This window comes from Silurus meridionalis, chromosome 5, assembly GCF_014805685.1.
Source record: "Silurus meridionalis isolate SWU-2019-XX chromosome 5, ASM1480568v1, whole genome shotgun sequence".
Lineage (NCBI taxonomy): Eukaryota > Metazoa > Chordata > Actinopteri > Siluriformes > Siluridae > Silurus > Silurus meridionalis.
The window spans coordinates 22,517,807-22,544,172 of NC_060888.1; the positions used below are offsets into that span (position 1 = coordinate 22,517,807).

General features: G+C 40.0%; 2 protein-coding genes across 7 annotated transcripts; both read left to right on the forward strand.

Annotated features, from left to right (window-relative positions):
- Window positions 1-5,029: 5,029 nt before the first annotated feature.
- Window positions 5,030-8,610, forward strand: dnajb9a (DnaJ heat shock protein family (Hsp40) member B9a). Its single transcript, XM_046848783.1, has 3 exons — window positions 5,030-5,100; window positions 6,205-6,435; window positions 6,806-8,610. The coding sequence occupies exons 2-3, from the start codon at window positions 6,219-6,221 to the stop codon at window positions 7,234-7,236; spliced, it is 648 nt and encodes a 215-aa protein (XP_046704739.1). The 5' UTR covers window positions 5,030-5,100; window positions 6,205-6,218; the 3' UTR covers window positions 7,237-8,610.
- Window positions 8,611-9,772: 1,162 nt separating this feature from the next.
- Window positions 9,773-26,226, forward strand: dnm1l (dynamin 1-like). 6 transcript variants are annotated; one of them, XM_046848952.1, is made up of 20 exons: window positions 9,773-10,016; window positions 13,403-13,547; window positions 14,004-14,039; window positions 16,672-16,718; window positions 17,575-17,646; window positions 17,750-17,836; window positions 17,924-18,086; window positions 18,175-18,295; window positions 18,420-18,551; window positions 20,126-20,332; window positions 20,442-20,562; window positions 20,860-21,015; window positions 21,140-21,229; window positions 21,315-21,407; window positions 22,138-22,191; window positions 22,341-22,412; window positions 23,603-23,755; window positions 23,998-24,107; window positions 24,631-24,790; window positions 25,820-26,226. In XM_046848952.1, exons 1-20 carry the CDS (start codon window positions 9,915-9,917, stop codon window positions 25,874-25,876), a joined length of 2,178 nt encoding a protein of 725 aa, XP_046704908.1. In that variant the 5' UTR covers window positions 9,773-9,914; the 3' UTR covers window positions 25,877-26,226. The 6 variants fall into 6 exon arrangements, with proteins under 6 accessions (XP_046704908.1, XP_046704909.1, XP_046704910.1 ...); XM_046848953.1 differs by having other exon boundaries at window positions 13,403-13,535; XM_046848954.1 differs by lacking the exon at window positions 14,004-14,039 and having other exon boundaries at window positions 9,774-10,016.
- Window positions 26,227-26,366: the final 140 nt, after the last annotated feature.

The following is a 26,366-nucleotide window of genomic DNA, read 5'->3' on the forward strand; positions in this document are numbered from 1 at the left end:
GGGCGGGTGTGACGTCACAAGCACGCGACACCGCTGTACGGGAGTGGTGTATGTGTGCGCCGCGGTTTCCCGTCGAGTGATAAGAACGTTGCTGAAACTAAATAATGTTAATATACTGATATTTCTCTTTCTTTAATAGATGGAGTTGTGCACTTTTTGCTGCTGTTATCACTCTCAGTATTTAATATTTTGCCCACTGACTGTTACATGTTCATCTGCACATGGAGCCTTTGGAGCAACGCAATTTCGCTCTGCACTGCAGCTTGCTGTCTGGCTGAATGACAACAAAGTTCACTTTGACTTGACTATATAGACAGGCCACGAGTCCGCCAATCTGTCATCAATGCAAAATCTAGCTACTTTGGACAATCTAATATACAAATAATACTTAAAATTAACTCAATGGCACTATAGTAAACAGACATAGTAAGTGTGTGATATGACACCCTCTGTATTTTTTTAAGTTAAAGGGGTGACTGGCTCTTAAAAGTCTAAAACAGGATCTCAATTTCTCCATCATGGTCATACCGACACCAAATATGAACTTCAGTAGGAGTGTAAATGCTGCTTACCCGGTGGAATAGTGAATCCGGGTGGTAACTGTATTGTGGTCGGTTGTTGAGGTCTGACTGTGATTTGAGGTACCACTGCCCTGGGCGCAGGTGCTGCAGGAACCCCGGGTCGCACAGACACAGTGCTCACCACCGGAGACGCCGTACCTGGTCTCAGCATTCCTGCGGCCTGCCCTGCGTCCGGCTTGACCAGCACTGACGGCGAGCTGACCACTGTAAGTGGGGTACTCACCGCCCCCGAGTATACTAGTGTGCCTGTCATTGGAGGTCGCACGGCTACAGGAGATCCGGCAAGCTGATTCGGGACAATGGTTTTAATCTGGGTCTGGGGGTTGGTCTTGATCAGACTGGCATTAGAAAAGGTCAGCGCAGAGGCTGGGTCAGGGGCGATGCTCACAGACGCTGTGAGTTTCGGGTCACTATGTTTGGGTGTGATGTTGGAAGGTCGGTGGAGGGCAACAGTCTGGGTACCTGATACACTCGCAGGCTGGGAGAAGATGTAATTAGGCTGAACAGAAGTAGCAAGAAAAGAGATTGTGTCATCCATGTTTGTGTATGATGTGCAATTTATTTTATTTTAAAATAAAATAATATAAAATTATTTTTTTTTCTCATTGTGTCTATTGTGTTATCTGTGTGTATTGTCTACTGTCTATTGTGCTGCCTATTGGTACTTGTCTTGTCTACTGACTGTTACATGTTCATCTGCACATGGAGCCTTTAAAGACACAATTTCGTTCTGCTTTGCACTTTGCTGCCTGACTGAGTGACAAAGTTCACTTTGAGTTCGACTTGACTAGACAGGCCATAAGTTCACCAATCTGACATAAATGCAAAATCTAGCTACTTTGGACAATCCAAAATACAAAATATATTCTGGGTTGTTAATCAGATTTTTTAGATTCTAGATTTTTTTACTTCAAAATTCCATCCTTTCTCTTTTCCTCCTTCCTGATGGTTCCATCCTCAGCATTCTCCTACCGATATACCCCATGTCCCTCCTCTGCACATGTCCAAACCATCTCAATCTCGCTTCCCTCACCTTGTCACCAAAACGTCCTACATGCGCTGACCCTCTAATAAACTTGTCCATCCTCAATACTCCAAATGAAAACCTCAATATCTTCAGCTCTGCTATCTCCAGCTCCACCTCCTGCCTTTTACTTAATGTAAATGCCAATGCTACTCAATGCCACTGTCTCTAAACCATACAACATCGCAGGTCTCATCACAGTCCTATAAACTTTCCCTTTTACTCTCGCAGATACTCTTCTATCACAAATCACTCCTGCCACTCTTCTCCACCCACTCCACCCTGCCTGCACTCTTTTCTTCACTTCTCTAACACACTCTCCATTACTTTGCACTGTTGACCCCAGGTACCTGAACTCCTCCACCTTCTCCACCTCTTCTCCCTGCAACCACACCACTCCACTGTCCTCCTAATTCAGACACATGTACTCTGTCTTACTCCTACTGACTTTCATTACCCTTCTCTTCAGCACGTACCTCCACCTCTCCAGGCTCTTCTCAATCTGCTCCCTACTCCCATCCACTGCAAACAGGAATGGGCTCAGAGCCGATCCTTGATGCAGTCCAACCTCCAACTTGAATCAGTCTGTCGTTCTTACTGCACACTGTCCTCATACATGTCCTGCACCACCCTTACATACTTCTCTGACACACCTGACTTCCTCATACAATTCCACAATTCCTCTCTCGGCATCCTGTCGTACACTTTCTCTAAATCTACAAACACACAATGCAACTCCTTCTGACCTTCTCTATACTTCTCCATCATCATTCTCAAAGCAAATAATGCATCTGTGGTGCTCTTTCTTGGCATAAAACCATACTGTTGCTCACAGATGGTCACCTCTTCTCTCAGCCTGGCTTCCACTAGTCTTTCCCATAACTTCACAATCAGTATAAATCCTTTTCTCCCTCCTTAGTGTCCAACTTCTCATTCAGCTCCTTGTACTTCTGCCTACTTTTCACATGACTTTGTCGATCCCAATTCTGTTTTTTCAAATTCTTTCTCTTTATGCTCTTCTGCACTTCCTCATTCCACCACCACATCTTTTTATCTTCCTTTCTATTTCCAGATGTCACACCAAGTACCTTTCTAGCTGTCTCCCTTATCACTTTTGCAGTAGTTGCCCAATCATCCAGCACCTCATTACCACCACCGAGCCCCTGTCTGACCTCTTCCCTGAATCTCACACTACAGTCTTCCTTCTTCAGTTTCCACCATCTAATTCTTCTTTAGTCTTTACTCTTCTCCTCTTCTTCCTCACCTCCAAAACCATCCTAGAGACCACCATCCGATCTAGATAGATCGGGTCTTCCACATCGGCCCTTCCTCTCCTTAAGGCCATACCTACCCATCACCTCCTCATCACCTCTGTTCCCTTCACCTACATGCCCACTGAAATCTGCACCAATCACCAATTTTTCATTCCTAGGTACACCTTCTACCACTTCATCTAACTCACTCCAGAATTTTTCCTTCTCCTCTATCTCACAACCCACTTGTGGAGCATAGGCACTGATGACATTTATCATCGCCACTTAAACTTCCAGTTTCACGTTTATCAACCTATCAGAAACTCTCTTCACCTCCACTACACTCTTACTGTACTCTTCCTTCAGAATCACCCCTACACCATTTCTCTTTACATCCACAACATGAAAGAACAGTTTAAACCCACCTCCAATGTTCCTGGCCTTATTCCCTTACCAGTTTGTCTCCTGAAAACACAACATATCTACCTTTCTGCTCTCCATCATATCAGCTAACTCTTTCCCTTTACCAGTCATTGTACCAACATTCAAAGTACCAACCCGAACCTCCACCCTCCTGCACTTCTCCTTTCCCTGTCGTCTCTGTAGACGTCTTCCTCCTCTCTTTTTCCTCCTTTGGCCAACAGTAGCCCAATTTCCACCGGTACCCTGTTGGCTAACGATACCTGTGGCGGTCATTGGTAACCCGGGCCTCGACCAATCCGGTATAAATTTCTCTTTCGTGATCCGTATATTTGATTTTTCACGTTTTACGCTGGATGCCTTTCCTAACGCAACCCTCCCCATTTATCCGGGCTTTGGACCGGCATTAAGAGTGCACCGGCTTGTGCAACCCTAATGGCTGGGTTAGAATGAAAAGCATAGACTATTGGGAATGATTTAAAACAAATTCATGGACAAAATTTATTAAAACGTAAGTCCGTGATTCTGATTTTCAGCCAGCAGAGAAGGCCTTGCTGGATCACCATTATTATATGTGTGTGTATATAGTGGTGGGCTGGCATTTATATATATATATATATATATATATATATATATATATATATATATATATATATATATATATATTTATTTTTATTTTTTTAATTTACAATGATGATGCAATGAATTTGTAAAAAATATTTTAACTTTTGCTTTCATGCAGCATATGCATTGCCCTCCAATCGCAAACTGGTGCCTGTCCATGCCCATGAACCAGCGCATACATACTATAGTTTATACAGTACGATACTGTAAATTGCTTTGTTTTGAATAATTCTGTACTGAAATTTGTTACATTAACAAATTACTGTATACAACCCCATACTGATCACTATTATAATATTATGGCTGTCATAATCTTATCGTTAACGCAATTGAACAAATATATAACAGCAATTATAACAGCAATTAATAAAGTGCGCATTTCTGTATGATCATTTTTGTATGACGATATTAAAACCTTCAGCTTGGGTTTTTGATTGTGCCGATAAAAGCAATACATCATTCAAATATGTAAAGTATCCATTTGCCTTCACTCATAATAACAGCAAAACGCTGTGCTTTTGTAAAAGTAAGAAAACAGACAGGGTGCACGCTCTGCCGTCTCTTTCATCTCTCTTCACAGACACAAATAAAACAACCTGAATCTCAGTGAATATTTGCCTCACAGATATAATAAATACATGTATAGAAAGCTTGCAATGTCTACTAACAAACCGATTCTCCGATTTTGCATCTGCATGCATCTGCATAACGCATCCATATTTGTCCATGGCAATTTGATTAGAGTAATAATGTATGTAACATAAACATCAACAACAAGAGTGGAGAAGGGTTTCAAAGCAAATTAAAACTAAATGTGGAATGCGAGATATTCAAACAAATATATAGTTCCCAGTTCATATTTTATATCGATTGGTTTATTCGCATAATTGGTTTCATTGCATAATTGTGTATTATATTGGACATAATGCAATTCCATGCATTACCATTATAATTATATATATATATATATATATATATATATATATATATATATATATATATATATATATATATATATATATAGACGTGCACGCGCTCTACGCCGCCTTCACTGAAATTGCACGAGCTCGCCCCTCGTTGCACGCGAAGGTCACGTGGTACAAATTCAACCAATGGGGTTGCGCTTCGTGTTGTTGCTTGGGATGGAAACGAAAGCAGACCGTTATCTGCGCTGCCCCGGTGACCGCGTTTATTAAAGGTAACAGTCATTTACATAATAATAATAATAATGATAATCTATCGGAGATAATAACTGCGCTTTATTCCACACTGTATTTTTTGGTATTATTTGTGCTACGGTAATAATACGAGTGGTTAGTTAGAGCGTTAACATAGCAGTTAGCTTAGCAACAGCAGGGAGAAGCTGAGCAGTAATACGGAGTATTAGCAAATGTGCTATCGGTTGTATAGACTGTAGTGTAAAACATTAGCATTTAGGATCCAGGGGATTCCATGCAGTATTAAATCTTAGTGAACATGTTCAACAGCTTCTGCTGTTCTGCATGTCACTGCTCAGAGCCTTTATATGTATTTGTTGTCCATACTATTTGTATTTCTGGTAGCCATGACGTCTGTCTGTCTGTCTGTCTGTCTGTCTGCCCATCTATCTATCTATCTATCTATCTATCTATCTATCTATCTATCTATCTATCTATCTATCCATCCATCCATCCATCCATCCATCCATTATTCTATCATGTGTACACAAAAATGCATGGAAAATCTGGGGTCATTTTAGGAGGTTAACGTTGATGCTTCCACTAGAGATGATGAATGTGGTAGAGCAGTAACAGTCAAAAGTTTGACTACACCTTCTCCTTCAGTGTTTTTTGGTTTTAAGGTTTAAGGGTTAGGTGCACTTAATGAAGGGATTGTGTTGAAGATTTGACACCACTGAGCTGCTTCTCCTGGAGATCCAGCTTCATGTGCATGCATTTAAGCTCCAGCACATGGTTTTGGATGTGCTGAAAACCAATAATCTGCTAAACTGAGGGGAGATTACATTTAGATGGCAGTTTGACATTTCGATGGCATTTCAAAACATTTCTGGAATGGTAGCAAAGTAAAGGTTTATTATAATACAGGGTTAAAAAAATGTGAAGGAAAAGTTAGCTACTGAAGTACTGACCCCCTGATGATATTTTTTTGGAGCCAATGAACTCTCTTTTACAAAAAATTTCACTGACAGAACAGAGGTTTTGCTTGATGTTGGTGCTTGGAGCCCAAAATGTAGAAAAATGCTGCCTATATACAGAATAACTTCTACATCTGTATGTCTCTTCTTCTCTCTTTTATCAAACAGGCAAAAGCAAAACGATGGCCACAGTGCAGTCAACGCTAATGTTCGCTGCGTGCATCGTAATGATAACAGAACTGATACTAGCCAAGAAGGACTACTATGATATTCTGGGTGTACCTAAAGATGCCAGTGAACGTCAGATCAAGAAGGCTTTCCACAAGCTCGCCATGAAATATCATCCCGACAAGAATAAGAACCCTGATTCAGAGGCGAAGTTCCGGGAAATAGCAGAGGGTAAGTCATCAGATAGTTTGTTATATTCCTACATTACAATCCCACAAGCTGGAGAAATATATCCTTCACTAATAGAACAAAGGATCACAGTCACATCAAAGTCCAAATGTTTAAAGCCAAGTAATTATTAAATTCTAATTGCATTTGTGACAGAAGTTTGAGTTATGTTGATTCCAACTTATTGAAGCTTTTATTTTTTATTGAATATTTTATTTAGTTATAATATTTTATTTAGTTATGTTTAATCAGCTGCTTTATGACTGATTTTCCTCCTTTGTTGATGCTGTTGAAGCACAATGTTTATTCTTTCTTATGTACATGTTTCATTATGTTTAGTCCAGTCTAAGCTCTGTTCTTGTCTTTTTTTCAGCATACGAAACACTATCGGAGGAGAAAAAGAGGAGAGAGTACGATCGCCTCAGACAGAGCGCTTTCTCCAGCGAAGACATGAACAGAGGAAACCAGAACTTTCACCAGTCCTTCGATTTTAACTTCGAGGACATGTTCAGAGACTTCGATATCTACAGCCAAAACAGGCATGCACGCCCCAAACGGAACTTCGAGGAGCCTTTCCGAGCTCACCAGCACAGCCACAACCGGCACAAGAGGCACTTCCAGGGAGCTTACGGGGGCGGGCTTTTTGAGGATCTGTCTGACGACTTGGAGAGAATGTTTACATTTGACAGACATGCCAAGCGGACTGAGGGCAGGTTCCATGGCATGGCAAAGCAGCACTGCAGGACTGTGACTCAAAGAAGGGGGAACATGGTGACCACCTACACAGACTGTACCTCGTCCTGATTCCTCACCACAATGTCCTCCTCAACGATAGTTAAGCTAATTTTGTCTGGATTAGACATACTAATTTATAACCTTGCTGCTGAAATGAATGAAGCTCAATGATAAGGAGCACTATTAGGGATTTTCAGTTATTTTCTTGCAGAATCACAAAAAAAAGCGTCTTCTGTTGTTTAACTATGTCACATTTAGATTGGACTCGATTTGTAAATCATACATATTATGTATCAGCCTGCCACTTTGCCATTCAGATCAAACGAAGCAGAAACACAAATGGTTTTTTATTTATTACAAATGTTATTTATAGAGGAGTGTTTTGTGAAATCTCAGCATCTAAGTGACAGAATTCCAGATAGACGGCATGTACCTCGTTTGTAGATTCGATCACAATGGTTTGCTCTGGAGAATTAGTTTTGGAGAATATTTAGTAGGTGCCTTTCGGAGTGTGTATGCAGTGTGAATTAATGCATAAGTACCATTTGACAGATTTTATTCCATCAGGGTGGACAAAGCATACATGTATTATTCCAGTGTTCTACCCAATTGTTTTTTTTAGGATGTCTGAAACCGTATTTAATAGACGCTTGACTGTAGCAAACATAATAAAATATGGCAAGATAGTTAGATGGGTAACTTTGTTAATACGGACGAAGGGAAATGAATGAGTTTTTGATCACGTGTTCTTTGGCATCATAATAATCATTCGCCAAATTGTTTGCTTTAAGACATTGTGTGCTGTTTTCACATCAGATGTAAAAGACATTGTCTCTATCTGGCTTGGATGTTTAATTTATCCAAGCCTGTTCCACGCCTAGAAGATTATTACAATGTGGTTATGTTCATGGTTAATTGTAAAATGATCCTAAATTTAAATAGAAATGTAAAAGTGAGTGGTTAAGGCTTAAACATCCTACAAGATAACTCATAGGAATGGTCAAATATTGGAGCAAACCTAATCATTGTTTGGAAAACCCGTCAAGGAGAACGAGATTAGGAATGACAATGTCGCTCGCAACAAAAATGTGAAGAACGTCCTCAAAAACAGGATGCAGCGTCAGGCTGAAAAAATTCCCTAATATGCATGTAAACCCTCAATTACACCTACTGTGGTACTCAGTCATGCTATTCGATCACCTGTTACCTGAAAGTTTCATGTCGATTTGTTTTGTTTTTGTGCAATATGTTAAAGCCAGCTGTACCGTTCATATCACTGTTACTCGCTGAACTTTTGAGTCGACTTATCAAGCACTTACATAAATCCTATGGATAGAGCATAAATATCTGAATATGAATATAAATATATATGAATGTCTTTATTCAAAGCTATGCTAAATTCTTGAGTGGAATAAAATGTGTAAAGTTATTTGTCTAATTTAATTCTGATTATGTGAATTTCTTACTATTTGTTAAAGTTGTGGCAAGTCAAGTTTATTTCTATAGCGCTTTACACTACAGACATTGTCTCAAAGCAGCTTTACAGTATTTAAGAGTTAAGGTGAATGATGTGTCTTTATCCCTGATGAGTAGCCATGGTGACTGTGGCAAGGAAAAACTCCCTTAGATGTTATGAGGAAGAAACCATGAGTGGAACCAGACTCAAAAGGGGAACCCATCCTCATTTGGGTTACATCAAAAATGTGATTATAGATCTTTAAACAATACAGAGCACTGGAGAGTGAGAGCTAATTTCATGAGCACTGGAGTGTGTGATTATAAGTAATGTCCTTCTTACAGTGGCACCATTGGTAAGTTAAAGGGAAAAAATACAGCTACTGTACAAATCCATATTATGGCAAGAAACACTCAGTTGCATCAAGAGAAAGGACAGTTCACCATTACATTGTGAAATGAAGGTTAGTTAATCCAAAAAAATCTCAAGAACTTTAAATATATCCCAAGTGTAGTCTCCAAAACCATCAAACGCTATGAGGAACCAGGCTCTCATGAGAACTGTCTGAAGGAAAGGAAGACCAAGAGCTACCTCTGCTGCAGCGGATAGGTTTATTAGAATTAACAGCCGCATAAATTTACATAAATAATTATAGGAGTTTAAGTGGCAGACATTTTAACATCCACTGTTCGAAGGAGACTGTGAGTGGGGTGATTTGCTGATGATGATTTATTAATGAGGGCACTTAACCAGCATGGCTACAACAGCATGTTGCAGCAACATGCCATCCCATCTGGTTTGCAACTTAGTGGGACCATCCTTTGTTTTCCAACAAGGCAATGACCCCAAACACAGATGTTTTGAACCGGAGAGTGAAGGAAAAGCAGGCAACGAGCACTCAACACCTCTGGGAACTCATCAAGCTTGTTGGAAAACAAAAAACATTCCAGTTGACTGTCTCATAAGAGTAAGATAATTCCAAGAAGTGTGCAAAACTGTTCATTTCTATCAACATTGAGGATATACATAGAAAATTCGCTTCAAATAGCCAATCAGAAAAGCCGGAAATGTAGTTTCTTGACGCTTCGCCTGTCGTTGCGCGCTCCTGCTTCGAAAACTCAAAGTCCCGATATCTTCCGCGAGGAGCTTCGTCGCGCATGCGCCAGCAACTGTCATAGACGCTTGCTAATTGTGGCTGCGTGAGGGACGTTCGGATGACTTTGTGCCGTGTTTAATAGCGCGGTTCATTCGCAGCTTCCTACGTTCGGACGCCGAGCGATTATCCAAAGCAATGGAGGCTCTTATTCCTGTCATTAACAAGCTCCAGGATGTGTTTAACACCGTGGGCGCGGATATCATTCAGCTGCCGCAGATCGCTGTGGTCGGGACGCAGGTAGCGCGCTGCTTTTTTCTCCGTCGTTGCGGCTAGCGGTGGCGCTAACTAGCTAGCGAGCAGTAAGGAATTTCTGAGACATAAAAATAGCAAAACTGGAAATTGCATTTTTTTTGTTTCTTTTCACTAAGCAAGTACTCAGTGGAACCTTTATATATAATTGTAAGATAAGCAGCTAGCTAAGTTAGCTAAGCTGTGTAGAATGACTGTTACAGCGAGTGTGAATAGTGTGATTGTAGCTGGTATTAATAAGTGAACGTTTGGGGAACATCACAAGGTCTAGGTCAGGCTGGTGGCCTAAGTGAAAATCACACACACACACACACACACACACACACACACACACACACACACAGTCTCTAGATTTGGCCCATCTTCACTTAGGCCACCAGCCTCTATATATACTCATAACATTATGAGCAGTGAAGCAAATAACACTGATGATCTCTCATCATGGCACCTGTTAGTGGGTGGGATATATTATGGCAGCAAGTGAACATTTTGTCCTCGAAGTTGATGTGTTAAAAGCAGGAAAAATGGGCAAGCGTAAGGATTTGAGCGAGTTTCACAAATTGTGATGGCAAGTTGACAGAATCCGAGCATATAGAAAAAGACAGCTCTTGTGGGACGTTCCTGGTCTGCGGTGGTCAGTTTTTATCAAAAGTGGTCAAGGAACAGTGGTGAACCGGCGACAGGGTCATGGGCGGCCGAGGTTCACTGATGCAAGTTTTGGGCAGCAAAAGGGGGACCAATACACACACACACACACCACACACACATTTATATAAACATAAATAAAAACTTCCCTGAGATGGTATGTGGAATTAACCTTTAGAGGACTCCAAGGGGACCCTCGTTCGTTTGATCGCAGATAATCCATTCATTACAGATGTTACACTCATTACATCATTGTTGAGGTGTACTGTTCAGACGGGTGCTTAAATGCAGAACTGTTCATGCAAATTGTGGTAATAAAGCCGTTTGTAGCAAACTGTTGATATAAATTACAGTCCAAATCTATTCTCATAGTTCCTAGAACTTTGTTGATCGTTATGCTGTTCATGTGGAACCGTCCTCAGCTGCACAGAGTGTCTCGAGTTGAAGAGAACTCCATCCAGAGGTGAGGTGTGTGGTTGGATTAGTCAAATCTGAAAATTGAAGAAATGGACATGAAGACTGGAGAGAGAGAGAGAGAGAGAGAGAGAGAGAGAGAGAGAGAGAGGAGGGGCAACAGGGAGAGAAATATAATTGAGAAGAAAAAAACAAAAATGTAATGACAGTGATCAGGGTGTCAGCTCTGTCTTCTTCAGTGAAAGAGAAAGTCCTCCCTGAAATACATTTGACGTCTTCATATTGAAATGTTTGTGATGTTTATAATCTAAAGTACCAGTGTAGATTGATTCTTTGATAGAGCCTCGAAGCATCTTGTACGTCACTCTGGACAAGGTCGTCTGCTAAATGTCACAAATGTAGATGGAGATCGTGGCGATAATGTGCTGAGTGAGGGTGAATCTGACACCACTAGGGGACAGTTCTGTCTCAGGAAGGAAAATGCAAACGATTGAACTGATGGATGGAGTGGAAACACACTGCAGTGTAGGTGTACAGTGCTGCATTCCTAAACAAGGAGGAACGATCCGACAGAAAAGCTGTTCAAGCCCAGGATCACCAAGCTGCAACATTTGTGCCCTTGTGCATGGCTTTCAAGCTTCTTTACCCCAGGTGCTGTATCATGGCTGACGGCAAACAAGATTAAAGAATTTATGTGACAAGTAAAAGTTTCTTTCTTTCTTTTCATTTTTAGTCTTTCCCATGTTTTAGTGCAAAATTCTGTCATGGATATTTAAGGCACTTTTCCACATCACACAGCAGCCACCAACCAGGGAGATCCCAAGCGAAAACTGTCACATGCTTCCTCTGAGGCTGTCGGCGCAGGCTCACATATTATTCTGGCATCATCGGCATTTGAACTTGCATAGATCTATTTGGACGATAAAACGAACGCTTTTCTGTTGTGTCACTTGTTGTAATATTTCCTTAGCTTCCTGCAAGAATATTTTTGAAGCAAACTGCTTGAGCAAATCCTTATTTCCAATTTTTTATAGTGAGTATTTTAATTCTGACCTCAGACAGCAACACTTTAATCTGAGAAGTAGGACTTCTAGTTGAAAGCTTCCGAATTCCTGGTTGTCATGAACTCATGTTGTGAAAGTTAGTGATATGAAAGTAAAACATTGGAAAGTGTTTGCGTCCACAGAGACGGGCAGATTACAGGAAGAAAGTGCCACCGCATTGTCTCTCTTGGCAAACGTGAAGCAAGAGCTAAATATCGGAGCTGATTGGTCTGATTGTTTTGCTCAGCGCTCGAGTGTGATTGGTGCAATCAGTGAACGTTCAACTTTAGGGGTTTAACGGTACACAATAATCAGGTTCGGTACGTTCACGGTTCGGTTTTATTTCGGTACAGTTAGGAGAAAGAAATGCAAAACATAAAATTGTGAACAACATTTATATTTTTTAAAACAATTTTAAATAAATTGCCTGCTTGGTTAAATAATATACTGTATATAATAATATTTGATGAATATATACACATACTTTTGTATAAATCAAATACACCTTTTTTTTAAATTATATTGATTTAATTGAGTAATTGATTAAATTGGCACAAAATGAATTGATTAAATATAATTTAATAAATGGAAAAATTACATTCAATATTTTGAATTTGTTAGACCGTGTTTGGATAATACAGATATATATTTGTGTGTGTTTTACCTTTTAATAGTTAATTTTCTAAAGGTATGTTCTATGTAAATATTCTTCACATTTCTTCATACTTTAACAAATGAAACTTAATTTCTTTCATCCTTCATCCATTCACTCCCTCAACATGTGGAAATGTCAGGATTTTTTTTTTTTTTTTTAAAGAAAGATTCTTGCAGCTGTACATCAAATGCTGAAGAATCCCTTTCACTAGACAGCCGTAAAAAGGCGAAACAACGCACGGGGGAAAAAAAATCGTATTTCCTGTATGGAGTGAAAAGCCACAGTGACACTGTGCAAAATTAATTTTTTTGTATTTTATTTTACGTCATTATTTAATAAATACCCCTTGCATTGTTGTGTATGTTTATTAATGGTGAAAAAAGGCGCTGGAAGTGCGAGAGTCTTAAAAAAACTTGCGGTCCGGCACTAAATGCATTCATGAGGGAACTCATGAGGGATTTTTACTATGTTCTTAAATAAAAAAAAAAATTGTATGCGGTATGAAAGCTGAAAATCCCTGAGCCGAAAAAGTTACACCCCTTCTTAACATAGCTACTGAAAAGCTGAATGGAAATGGAAGTGTTGATAATATGGTAGTGACTTTTCTCTCTTAACAGAGCAGTGGGAAAAGCTCCGTGTTGGAGAGTCTGGTTGGCAGAGACCTTTTGCCTCGCGGCACTGGCATCGTGACACGCAGGCCGCTCATTCTACAGCTGGTAAACGTGGACCCAGAGGACCGGAGAAAGACGAGTGAGGAGAACGGTACACACACGTCCCCACACACACTTTCGTCCTTACACACGCACACAACAATAAGGAGTGTTTGAGAGGAAGCACGGTTCAGGTTTGGCCAGTCTTTATAAGAATGATCTTGTCACAACAGTAAGACTGGCATGCACTTTTTCTTTAGACAAGAATTAAGAACAGTTCCTGAACCACTCTCAGCTTTTTATTTGTCGTGAACATGCAGAGTGGCTCCTGTACCATAAATATTTAGGGCAGCTTTTGATTCTGGAAGTAAAGCTCTTCAAGAAAAGCGCACCTCACCGATTTGTCCCTGAAGATTCAAACAGGAGATTCGGAGCGCTGCACGTGTCGGCATTCAGGTCACTAGCCCATGTGCTACAGCCTCTAGAGACAGCATTGCTATGTGCTATGTGGAGATAACAAATGTCTTGGGCTAACCCTGTTCTTTTTGTCGTCTCTCTTTAACCACAGACCCCAATTCCTGGAAAAATGGACGCCTTTATAAAGGTCTCCTTTCCCTTGTTGCTTGTGCTCCTGTTTGTGTCGAGCAGCTCCCCGTATTTCATTTGGTTTTCGTCTTTGTACTGCTTTTTTGCCTTTTATGATTATTGTTTGCAAGCTGAAGTGTTAGTCTAGCGCAGGGGTGCCCAATACACCGATCACGATCTACCGGTCGATCTCAAAGGTAGTGTGGGTAGATAAAAAAATATATATATTTATTTATGCATTTTTATAGTAGGTAGATCATTTTGACTTGGTCATTTTATAAGTAGCTCGCATGCTGAGAAAGTGTGTGCACCCCTGGTCTAGTGGTTTTAAATAATCCGGACTAACAGATGTCAGAATAGTCCTAAAATAAAGCCTTTCTTTATGCTGTGAATCATAAATAAACACATTTTTATTATTATTTCATATAAATAATTTCCTGTCACTAGGAGAGCATCCCTTTTGTTCCCCATACCTTAGCACTAGCAAGTAACCAGTCGCTCATGTTGCAGCAGCTGGAACACCCATGGGTGTGTGCTGTCCTGACTGTTCTGTAGATATATTCTGTAGAACAGATATACACTATATGGACATCATGGTTTGTGGACACCTGACTATAAGATTCTTGTATGATTTTTAAACATCCCATTCGACATATAGTCCCCATTTGCTGTTATAGTAACCTTCACTCTTCTGGGAAGATGTTCCACTACATTTTGGAGTGTGGTGAGCTTGTGGAGGTTTGTGCTCATTCAGGTACAGGGGTGTTAGTAAAAAGTGGTGGCCTGGGGTGCAGTCAGTGTTCCAATTCATCCCAAAGGTGATTGTAGCACACTCACTAGTTCCACACTGGAGGAAAGAGACAGGAAAAGTTAACCAAGCAGAGCTTTCTTTATTTTTCGGCTCGCCTTCCTCCGGCGTCCGCTTGTCTCGCTCTCGGATCGTCTCCCCTTCCTCCGGCGTCCGCTTGTCTCACTCTCGGATCGTCTCCCCTTCCTCCGGCGCTCGCTTGTCTCACTCTCGGATCGTCTCCCCTTCCTCCGGCGTCCGCTTGTCTCACTCTCGGATCAGCTCCCCTTCCTCCGGCCGTCCGCTTGTCTCACTCTCGGATCGGCTCCCCTTCCTTCGGCGTCCGGTTGTCTCACTCTAGGATCGGCTCCCATTTCTCCGGCATCCACCCGTCTCACTCACGGACAGGCAAGCCTTTCCCTGGCGTCCGTCCAAATGCACTTGCCGGCAGGCACATCTTTCACTGCCGCTGGCCTCGCTCAGGTGCTGTTCGGTGACCCTTCTGCCCGTCTCCGCTTTGTGGCTCTTTCTCTATGGCTAGTGTCTCTCTCCTCTTTATTGGCATTGCTGGACTGAAACAGAGCGCACTGATTAGTCTCATCAGCTGCAGGTGTTTCTTACTGCTCGTTCTGTCTGGCTCCACCCTCCTCTCGCTCACCGCTGGCACAGTGATGTATATGGATGAGGTCAGAGCTCTATAGCAGGCCACCACAGGCTTACAGTCCAACCCATGTAAAGACTTTGTGCAAACCTGTCATGCTGGCACGGGTTTGGCTTTCCTAGTTCGACTGAAGGAAAAATTGCAAAATATCGCACCTAAAGACATCCTATACAGTCTCCAACTTTGTGGTAACAGTTGAACCCATATGGCTGGAAAAGTCAGGTGTCCCAATACTTTTGTCTATATAGTGTTTGTGCATATATCATGCTTTGTGTTGTACACAGCCAGCGCATGACCACCTGCTAGTTTGTTGCTTGCTAGTGTCTACATGCTAATATTTGTGTCTGAGCACAAAAGGAGCAGTTTGTTATATTTTCTCTTTATTATTACAGTGCAGTGGATGTGGCTCATCACTTTGTTTCAGGTTTCTCTTTACATGTTTTCAAGCCCTGAAATTAGCTCGGCTCTTTTTGGGAACACCTGATCAGGTCAAGCAAGTCGAAAGGATGATGTCATTTTATTTGAATAGGAGCTCTAAAGGAAAAAGGGCAGCTAAAGTGACAAACTGCTCCTTTAAGCAGACAGCGTATGATAGAATGAAGTGCTTGGGCTTCACATGATTGTATTTACCTGATTTGAGTCTTTGACATATTGCTTACATTTTTTTGGTTTGTTTTGTTTTAAGTGACCTCTGAAACAGATTATACGGCTTTACTGTATGTCCATATGGGTGATTTTCTTATGCTCTACATCAGCAGTCCCCAAACTTTTTGCATCATGAACCACAATAACATGCATATTATATTACTATTATATGATTTAATTATTACTTTGATTATTACATATGTAACTCACCATAATGCAGTCAGTACGAGTGTAAATTATTGCATAGAAAATAATTGACAGAAATGTTGAAATTGGCATAGGTGATTTTTTTTATTATTATTATTTATTTTATTTTTTAAATAAAACACCATTTTTTTTTTAATGTAAAAAAATCTTGCTGTGTGGCCTCTGTGTCCTCTGCACAGTGGTTGACTCTGCATCTTTAATACAAGTGATTCAGTTTAAGAGCTGCTGGTTAATTTAGATATAATGAATTACTTTAGATTACAGAAAACCTTAAAACCAGGCTCAAGACTTGGACTAAAGTTTATTTTCAACATCTTTGTCACATTTTACTCTTTCACTCTGTGCTTTCAGGTGTAGATGGAGAAGAATGGGGTAAATTCCTACACACCAAAAACAAGGTCTGTTTCTGCACTTCAATGTCATCAGTTAAACAGTTTAGTAAATACCTATTTTAACACGATACCTTATTCTATAATCTGTAGTTTTTGTTGTGGTCAGTGACTCAGATATTGAAATGTTTGTATTTGTATTTATAGGTATGACAAAAACATTAATATGTTGATTTATTGATGCTTTTAATGCATCTTTGAGACACCGGGTGTATATACTGTAAATGGTTAACATGCTTTTGCAAGCTATTTCACATTGTAGTCTATGAAAATGTCTGGAAAAGGGTTTATTTTGTTTATTAGTATAATTATTTAAATAGTAATTTTATCATTTTTCCAAATGAATTAATTATGGGCCTATGCCACAGGAAGCACACTAGAAAGAAGCCGATTGAAATACGAAAATGAGCGCATTTTATCAGTAGTTTTCTATTCAATGTAAATCAGTCTGCATGCTAATGTGTTTAAACTTTAAATTAGGAGTTATTATAAGTTTCCCTATTTTTAGTCCTAAAACAACCAATGTTGCCATGCAGTATTTCTGCCTGAGTGCTTTATTTAATGCTTCTGTCCAAGTTTTTGTTTGACAATGGTGGAGGAGAAGAAAGGCTAGACACTGCTTTCATTGCAGTTGCAAATCATCTTAAATGCAGAACAGGGCTTGAAACGTTACAAACCGCTTACAAATCTTAGAGAGCTGGGCATGATGGTGCAGGATACGATCTATATAGCATTGTTTTATATTATGTAGGGACTAAAATAAAATTTTCTGAGATTTAAGGATAAAATAGATTTTTAAAAAAGTAGTATATACCTGATGTTTTTTCTTTCATTCTGCAACAGTATAAAACTTCTTGTTTTTAAGATCTACACAGATTTTGATGAGATCAGGCAAGAAATTGAAGCTGAAACGGAGCGAATTTCTGGCAATAACAAGGTAAGCATATCACCATCCGAAACTAATAAACACATTTACACACGGCTTTATAGTTGAGTAATCCTTGTAGATGTTCTGCTGATGTTCTTTATACTTTCATCAGGGCATCAGCAGTGAGCCGATCCACCTAAAGATCTTTTCTCCTCATGTGGTGAACCTCACTTTGGTGGACCTGCCCGGTATCACAAAGGTCTCTCGGGTTTTCAGTACATCATCACCATAACCTGATCATGAAGCTTTTGGAATGACCTGTCAATTGCTGTGTGTTTATTTCCAGGTTCCTGTTGGTGACCAGCCCAAAGACATTGAGGTCCAAATCCGTGAGCTGATCCTGCAGTACATCAGCAACCCAAACTGCATCATATTAGCCGTTACAGCCGCCAACACAGACATGGCCACGTCTGAGGCTCTCAAAGTGGCTCGTGAGGTTGATCCCGACGGTCAGTCTGTTAGCCAAATACCTTTTTTTCGTTCTCCTTTTCGCTAGGTGGCATCTCAGTCTTGTGCACTGCGTCTTGTCATAATTAGGTCGAAGGACACTGGCAGTGGTGACAAAACTGGATCTGATGGATGCTGGCACAGATGCCATGGATGTGCTCATGGGCAGAGTCATTCCTGTTAAACTGGGACTCATAGGAGTCGTCAATAGGTGATAAAAAAAAAAAAAAACGAGAGCTTTGATAATTTCTGACAATTTGATTTAGTAATGATGCCTAATACTCTGCTTTCTTTGTCTTTTTCCTGTGTATTTATTTCACTACTGATGAAACCAGGAGTCAGCTCGATATTAATAACAAGAAATCAGTGGCTGATGCGATCCGGGACGAGTATGCCTTCCTCCAGAAGAAGTATCCTTCCTTAGCTAACAGAAATGGAACCAAATACCTGGCCAGAACATTAAATAGGTACCATTCTATAAAATGAATTCATTACATTTTCTTTTAAAGATGCAGTTTGTATTTCTAGACCTATAATAATGAAAGATTTGTGTTAAAAAAAAAAAAAAGTGTGTTTCTTTTAGCAAAAACATCAGACACACAATGCTCCTTAGAGTCGGACTGAATTCTGAGCGTCCTACAATAAAATACATTTATATACAAACGTGTCTCCATCGGCTTGCTCATTAGGGATATGGACCGAGTTATATATTTTAAACATATATTCGTGAACTGTTTATTTAGTTCTGTAAAGCTGTTTTGGGACAAAGTTCATTGTTAAAAGCTCTATACAAATAGAATTAAATTGAATATAAAGTGTATAAAACTTAGAGGAATATTGTCCATATACGAACCTTTGGAACACCTTTTGGTTATTGTGAGTACATTGTGCTATAAAGGTGGTTCCTGGTGTAAAAACATTTTGTTTCTATGTGATTGGGCCATTCGGTGTAGTGGCTTGTTTAGTTTGCCTGTATAGAAGCCAGTGTTGGCTTTTTACATCACATCAAGTCTTTGGATGTTCAGTACTTGTGGTGGCATGAAACCTGAAGTCATTTAAAGAATGTGCATTCATATCAGGCGTGGAAGCTTTTAGTCTTATCACTGTACACAGAGTAACGTGATCGGTTCAGCTTATCTCATTACATGCTGTGCTTGTGTTTTGTGGTGACTGAAAATGGTCATTCCTAAACAATTCAATTTAGTTAAATTTTATTTCTGTAGTGCTTTTCATAATGAATATTGTCCCAAAGCAGCTTTATAAAATGTATAAAACAAAGATTTCAATATAAGCGAATTATGTGTATTTCTGAGAGTGGCAAGGAAAAACTTCCTTTGACGGTATGAGGAAAAAAACAAACACCGGAGAGTGAGAAATATCATGAGCGCCGGAGTGTGAGATTATGGGTCATGTCTTTTCTGCAGTGTTATACAGTCAGTTGGATTTGTGGAACTCCTCCATGCCAGAGCCTTTAAATGTCCGATGAAGGAGAAACAGCATATCTAGAATTTTATTTCGACTATTGATTAAGAGGTTGTTTATTTTTAAAGCCCAATGTCCAAAATGTTCATGAAGTGGGATCCAACTGTTGCTGGAACATCTATAGATGGCTTGGGATCCTTGCCATCTTCTCTTTGAAGGTTTGGGACATAACTGGAGCTGGCGGAATCTCTGGATACAGTGACATGGCTTATACCCAGAAAGTGTTCTGTGCCATGTTGATGCTAAAGGAAGAAAATGAAAAATAAAAAAGTGAGCTTATGAAAATTTGCCCAAATCAGTCATGGTTGTGTGCACATATTTAATTTTCAGGGCGAGTGTGAATACAACCCTTGGGTAAACTAAAATTTTCGAAAGGCAACTTACAATGTATACATATTCAACAACCGGTGGAGGGTCATTTTAGAGAAAGTAATTCGCACGCATACATTTTGCCTTTCAGACAGCAGAGAGCTCGAAAATTACAAACTGCTGCTTTAATTTGTTTATTTACCAATAAAGTGTTTTCACCATTGCTGCACCTTTATCATCTTTGTCTCAGGTTATTGATGCACCACATTCGGGATTGTCTGCCTGAGCTGAAGACACGCATCAACGTCCTTGCCGCTCAGTACCAGTCTCTGCTCAGCAGCTACGGAGAGCCTGTGGAGGACAAGAGCGCCACCCTGCTGCAGCTCATCACCAAGTTCGCTGCAGAGTACTGCAACACTATCGAAGGAACAGCCAAATACATTGAGACTGCCGAACTGTGCGTCAGTTTTTTTCTTTAGAAATGAACAGACATACTTTAATGTTCAACTGACTTTCAGGGTTTTCCAAGCCTCTAAGCACCTGCTAATCCTTTGCTGCTTCTTTAGGTGTGGTGGTGCCAGGATTTGCTATATTTTTCATGAAACGTTTGGTAGGACGCTGGAGTCGGTCGATCCTCTTGGTGGACTTACGACCATAGATGTGCTCACAGCCATCAGAAATGCCACGGTGATTTTTCTATTCTATATTAAAACTATTAAATCTCTTGTTTTAAGGTGGAGTTTAGCATATTTTTATGTATTATAGGTATCAAGAATATTATTTGATCAAGGATATTATTTGAAAAGTTCACAATTACCTGAAATGCGCTTTTCATTGTATAATGTATTATTTGTTCTGGTACAGAACCTGTATAGAATCTGGCTTACTGTTGGATCAGTGTGTTATAATGCTGGGTATTGTACTGTGCATTGGAGGTTTTTGTGTGGACAGTAGGGTGATGTAGCACTTGTGTGTGTTTTGCAGGGTCCACGTCCTGCTCTGTTTGTGCCCGAGGTGTCGTTTGAGCTGCTGGTGAAGAGACAGGTGAAGCGTTTGGAGGAGCCCAGTCTGCGGTGCGTGGAACTTGTGCATGAAGAAATGCAGCGAATCATCCAGCACTGCAGCAACTACAGCACCCAGGTTCATCTTTTCTTTTGTGTCTGGAGTTAAGCTGCTAATTGGACACATCGGTCACTAAGTTGACAACTTGTCTGTCTATAAACTTTTGCATGGACAACACAGTGTGATACTTGTGGGTTCTCAGGAGCTGTTGCGCTTTCCCAAGCTTCACGATGCCATAGTAGAAGTAGTTACGTCTCTCCTGAGGAAAAGACTTCCTGTTACTAATGAGATGGTACGACTCATTTTTGTTCATTCATTCTGCCATCACTGTACATGGGCTGAATTTGTGTGGCACTCAGGATGCAATTCTCTTTCAGGTTCACAACTTGGTAGCGATCGAGTTGGCGTACATCAATACCAAACATCCAGATTTTGCTGATGCCTGTGGACTCATGAACAACAACATAGAGGTGATCATTTGACTGCTTCTGCTTTAAAAACATCATTCTTGTGAAACTACTGTGATCATATATCATATATAAAGCTGTATTTGTGCGGGGTTAGTGTGATTTAAGTTTTTAAAAGGGACCCATCATTATAATTTCATTTTCTAATCAGTTGGCAGCCTGAAAATGAACAATTCGGGAGCAAAATGCTGTTTGATATTTTAAACACATTTTGCTGCACAAAGTACTGTGTGTGTTTGTGTATTTGACAAATAAAATGTGCAGGGCTCTGAAAAAGTCTAATATCTAAAAATCTAAATTTTAGGCCTTAAAAAGCCTTAATTCACTGTTTTTAAACAGGTCTTCATTTTCTGACGTCCATGTAACACCACCTCTAATACTCATTGAAATGCTCCCACAGCACCAAAAATGATTATATATATTTATTTATTTATTTATTCATTCATTTATTTATTTTTGGGGTTCCGTAGTCATGTAGTTCATTCTTTCACCAGTCCAAACATAATTTCCTGTCCTACAAATGAGACCAACAAGCAACAGCAAATCAGCTTTCTGTTGTTGACGTGACTCTCTCTTCGATTGTATCACAAATGTAAAAGATTTCATTTTCCAGCTATGGGGAAGTGCAGGTTTACTGATACTTGGCTTAAAAAGGTCTTAAAAAGTCTTCTATTTGACTTGGTAAAAACCTTCAGAAACCCTGAAACATAAATATACTATACAATGTGTGCAGGAGCAGAGGCGTAACAGAATGAGAGACCTCCCCTCGGCGGTACCAAGAGACAAGGTAGGGTTTTAAATGTATATTTTCTCTTCTTCACTATTTCTATTCCTAATGTTCCTCTTTTGCTCTGTGCACTAACAGACACAAATGGCTATTGAAGGCCTGATTCTGATTAGCTGTGTAGCACTCCTCATCTTGCTTTCTCTGTGTAGACTTTAAAGGGTCCTGGTGGCCAGTGTCTTCTCCCCAGCGATCAGATCTCAGCTGAGGGTGATGTCTCCAAGGTGTGTGGCACACGATGGTTGTGTGCACATGGCATGGGTCTAATATCCCCAGTACTGTACTGGACTGACTCACATGATTCCTTAGTTTGTTTTCTGGAAAGTCTTGTTAGAGTATTTTCTTGTTGTCCTTATAAGAGAATGTCCATATTTGTGTAATTTTTTTTTTTTTTTAGGTATGATGTGTTTTTGCATGCTGTTAGTTTCTTTAGGAGAGTTCTTGGAGCCTCTGTGATGCAGACAAATGACGGTCAGCAGCGAGCTTCTAAGAGACAGAATTTTGGTTTTATATACTTTTAATAGTTTTTGTATTTTCATGAGAGCAAACATATGTAGAGATGTACAGCATCATATGTCTTTTGAGACCACAGACTCCTGTTTTTATAGTCAGTTTAATTTGGGTTGCTTTGAAGAGCTGTAAGGAAATGTTGTCTTGTAGAAGTGTTGGATTCATTGTCTCAGTTGAGACTGTGCCAGAGTGTCCACATTGCTTGCTCAAGATTTATGGAAAAAGTATGTTTTTTTTTTGTTCTGTCTATCCTGTTTTTTTGCATGGGTTTAATTAGAGGCCCTCAGGCAGCCACACTCTGAAAATAATAATGCTTCCAAATGTAAAAAATAATAATGATTCTGTGTCAGATGCCAGATATTTGTGTAAACCTTTTTTATTGCATAAATGCATTCATTTACCTTGATCATGCTTTTAAATGAAAGACATCTGGAAAAAACATGGTGGAAACTCAGTGTTTCTGCATGAGGGCTGCTGATTGGCTAGTGCTTGAAAATGTGAAACTATACTGCATGCATGAAAAAGGTTCCCTTGCTCTGTGTTTTGGGGTTGCCAGATTGCACACACGATCCAGTTAATGAAGCAGCCCCAATTTATGACCTCACAATTAGTTTTCAGCCCAAGGCCATTCAAATAAACTAGTCATGATGGGATCTCTGCTGATCTGGCAACACATGAGCAGGTGGAGCTTCCTATTTGTAACCACTATTAAGACTGGAGTTTCAATTGTAGTTAAATATAATATTAAGAAATGGAAACCAAATCAGTACAAGTGTTCAGCATCTTATATTTCAGCTGCAAACCCCAATCCATTTTTGGGCATTTTTAAAACTGAAAATATTTAGCAGCTGATATTTGAGCACCTTCTCATTGTAAGTAGTGCAATTGAAATTTGTGTGTGTAGGGTGCCAGTGCACAGGGTGATCAGGAAACAGGCACAGGGACCTGGAGAGGTATGCTGAAAAAAGGAGAAGAGGCTCAGCTGGATGATAAATTTAAGCAGCTAGGTCTTCCAGCCAGCCCGCATAAAGGCCACGCAGTCAACCTACTGGATGTGGTGCGTCTATACACACTACACACCACTAATCACACTACTGCACTGAAACCACCCACACTGCATATTTACTCTAGAAGCTCCAGCGTTCCAGCTTGAACAGCACTGGATTAAGTAATTTAATGTGTAAAAGAGAGATTAATTTTTAATCTAATTTGAGCACCATCCAAATGTGTGTGTGGTTTATTTAGCTGCTTGCCAGCACTCATTAGTAACAATTTGTGCTTGTGCTGTACCTTTGCCAGCCCGTACCGGTATCCAGGAAACTCTCGGCTCGTGAGCAGAGGGACTGCGAGGTCATCGAGAGGCTCATTAAGTCCTACTTTCTCATCGTACGCAAGAACATACAGGACAGGTAGCGGACCCCTGGCTGCATTATCACTTCACTGTATCAGAACAGAAATCCTGCAGGCTCACTGCATAACTGCATATTTCTCAAAAATTAATCGAAAAGTTATTATTGCAACAGACTTAAAAATGACCCCAATATACTGTATAAATATTTCCTGGTTAAGCAGCATTAAATGGTCTGCATTTGCATATTGGGCGATGATTGGCTCTTATGTTTCATGATGCAATTAAATCTGCCGCATATTGAGTAATACAGTATTTTATTATTCAGCACTAAATTTCCATATAATTTAAGTTTGGATTTTTCAGAGAAGTCTCTGAAATCTATTATTTTACATTTGTCCATTTTTCATGCATTTGTGAAAGAGCTTGAATTGGTCTTTTTTCAAGTCCAATCAGAAATAAGGAGTAATTCCAATAAAAAATAATTAAACATGAGAGATTTCGTTCATTTAAATGTTTTATATTCTAACTGTTTAGAACTAACATTACAAGTACATCTTGTGTGTCCACACTGTGTTCTTTAGTGTGCCAAAGGCAGTGATGCACTTTCTGGTGAACCATGTGAAGGACAGTCTGCAGAGTGAGCTGGTAGGGCAGCTGTATAAATCCGGCCTGCTGGATGATCTACTCACTGAGTCAGAGGACATGGCACAGCGTCGCAAGGAGGCTGCAGACATGCTGCAGGCAAGTGCACAGCATCACCACCACCACATTAGTTACTACATGGAACCAAATGGGTTGCAAAACTTGGTCTGGCATGTAGGTTTTTAGAGGATAGGGATGGGGCGCTGCAGAAAGATGCAGCTCTACCTCTGCCATGTTAATCTATATACTATGTGACTCTCATGACACGCTTCAGTTTCTGTAGTGCCGTGATGCATCATATTCGCGTATGTTGCTGAAAGAATGCGCAGTTTGGTGAGGAGAAATCAATCCGCTATATATAAAACACTGGACAAGTTATTGGTCACTTTCTAAATAAATAAAATTTATATAATAATTGTGTGTGTGTGTGTGTGTGTGTGTGTGTGTGTAAAACGTGTGGTGTTCTATGCGTAATCTTGTAGTATATCATAATTAACTTTAAATTTCACTTCCAACATTTAAATAAATGTTTTTATCGTTGCAAATATGTTAAAATGATGCAGCGAGATACAAATGCCAACTTGTATTCAATAGACACTTTTAAATTCGACAAATCGCATCGTTTACCTTTATGCCGATGCAAATTCAAAAATCTTACCATCCCTGATAGATTATATGATGAATGCTTCAGCCACAGAAATCTGTCCAGTTAACTTTGTGGGTGATTTTACATTTATTAATTAGAACACCAAGCAAAATAAAAAATTAAGTGTGCTTCCACAGCCCATGGAATTGATTTAAAATTTAACTGCATTGGGCAAACAATTACAATTGTATTTTCCTGTACAATGTACATAAAGCAGCTTAACAGAAATAAATAGGCTGATCTGATAACAGGGTGATGGATGATCAAGGCTTATTGATGAACATGTGGAGTGAAGACTGGTCCGTGTGGTCCGATCCAACAGACGAGCTCCTGGAGCTCATATTGCTGAAGAAGTTAATGCTGTTCATGCTCTACGGGTCAGAACTGTTTTGGCAGCAAAAGGGGACCAACACAATATTAGGCAGGTGGTCATGATGTTATGCCTGATTTGTATATTTAAAACCCTCCGTCTGTGTCCACAGGCCTTACAGAAAGCCAGTCAGGTTATTGCTGAGATCCGGGAGACGCACCTGTGGTGAGGATCTGTCCCCGCTCCGCAGCCTTGTCTCACTCTGCCCACTGTCTGCATTCAGCTTCCGGACATTTTAGACAGGACAACTTGAAAATGCACTGGTGTAAGTTGTGTGTGTGAGTCTCAGTAGTTTGATAATGTCTCACACACACGCCATGGACTCATTGAAGCACATTGAGGGCAACACGTGCCATTTTGTCACACACCGCACACACAGACAATGTCCACTCCAGTGGTGTCTTTAATAATCCTATCTATATATACAATAAAACAGACATGCACGCCTTATGTTCATGTGTGACCAAGCACCATGTGTCCCAGATGTAGCTTCAATTAAAGCTAGTTATGTTAAAAGTGCAGCTGTGTGTCGTGTTTTCTGTTCAGGTTTGGTTTTATATAATAAAGTAAGAGAAAAAGTTTTAAAAAATCTGGAACTCCAGTTACACACAGTATACATGTTTCCTAGTACGTACAGTATTAAGTTTTAGTATTTCATT

What these genes read in the sequence shown, in the direction of transcription:
- dnajb9a (XM_046848783.1), top strand. Translation starts at nt 6,219, where the DNA reads ATGGCCACAGTGCAGTCAACGCTAATGTTCGCTGCGTGCATCGTAATG. An exon ending in GTTCCGGGAAATAGCAGAGG is followed by an intron (nt 6,436 to 6,805) that starts GTAAGTCATCAG and finishes TCTTTTTTTCAG; the next exon opens with CATACGAAACACTATCGGAG.
- dnm1l (XM_046848952.1), top strand. Translation starts at nt 9,915, where the DNA reads ATGGAGGCTCTTATTCCTGTCATTAACAAGCTCCAGGATGTGTTTAAC. An exon ending in CGGCGGTACCAAGAGACAAG is followed by an intron (nt 22,192 to 22,340) that starts GTAGGGTTTTAA and finishes TTCTCTGTGTAG; the next exon opens with ACTTTAAAGGGTCCTGGTGG. An exon ending in CAGTCAACCTACTGGATGTG is followed by an intron (nt 23,756 to 23,997) that starts GTGCGTCTATAC and finishes TACCTTTGCCAG; the next exon opens with CCCGTACCGGTATCCAGGAA.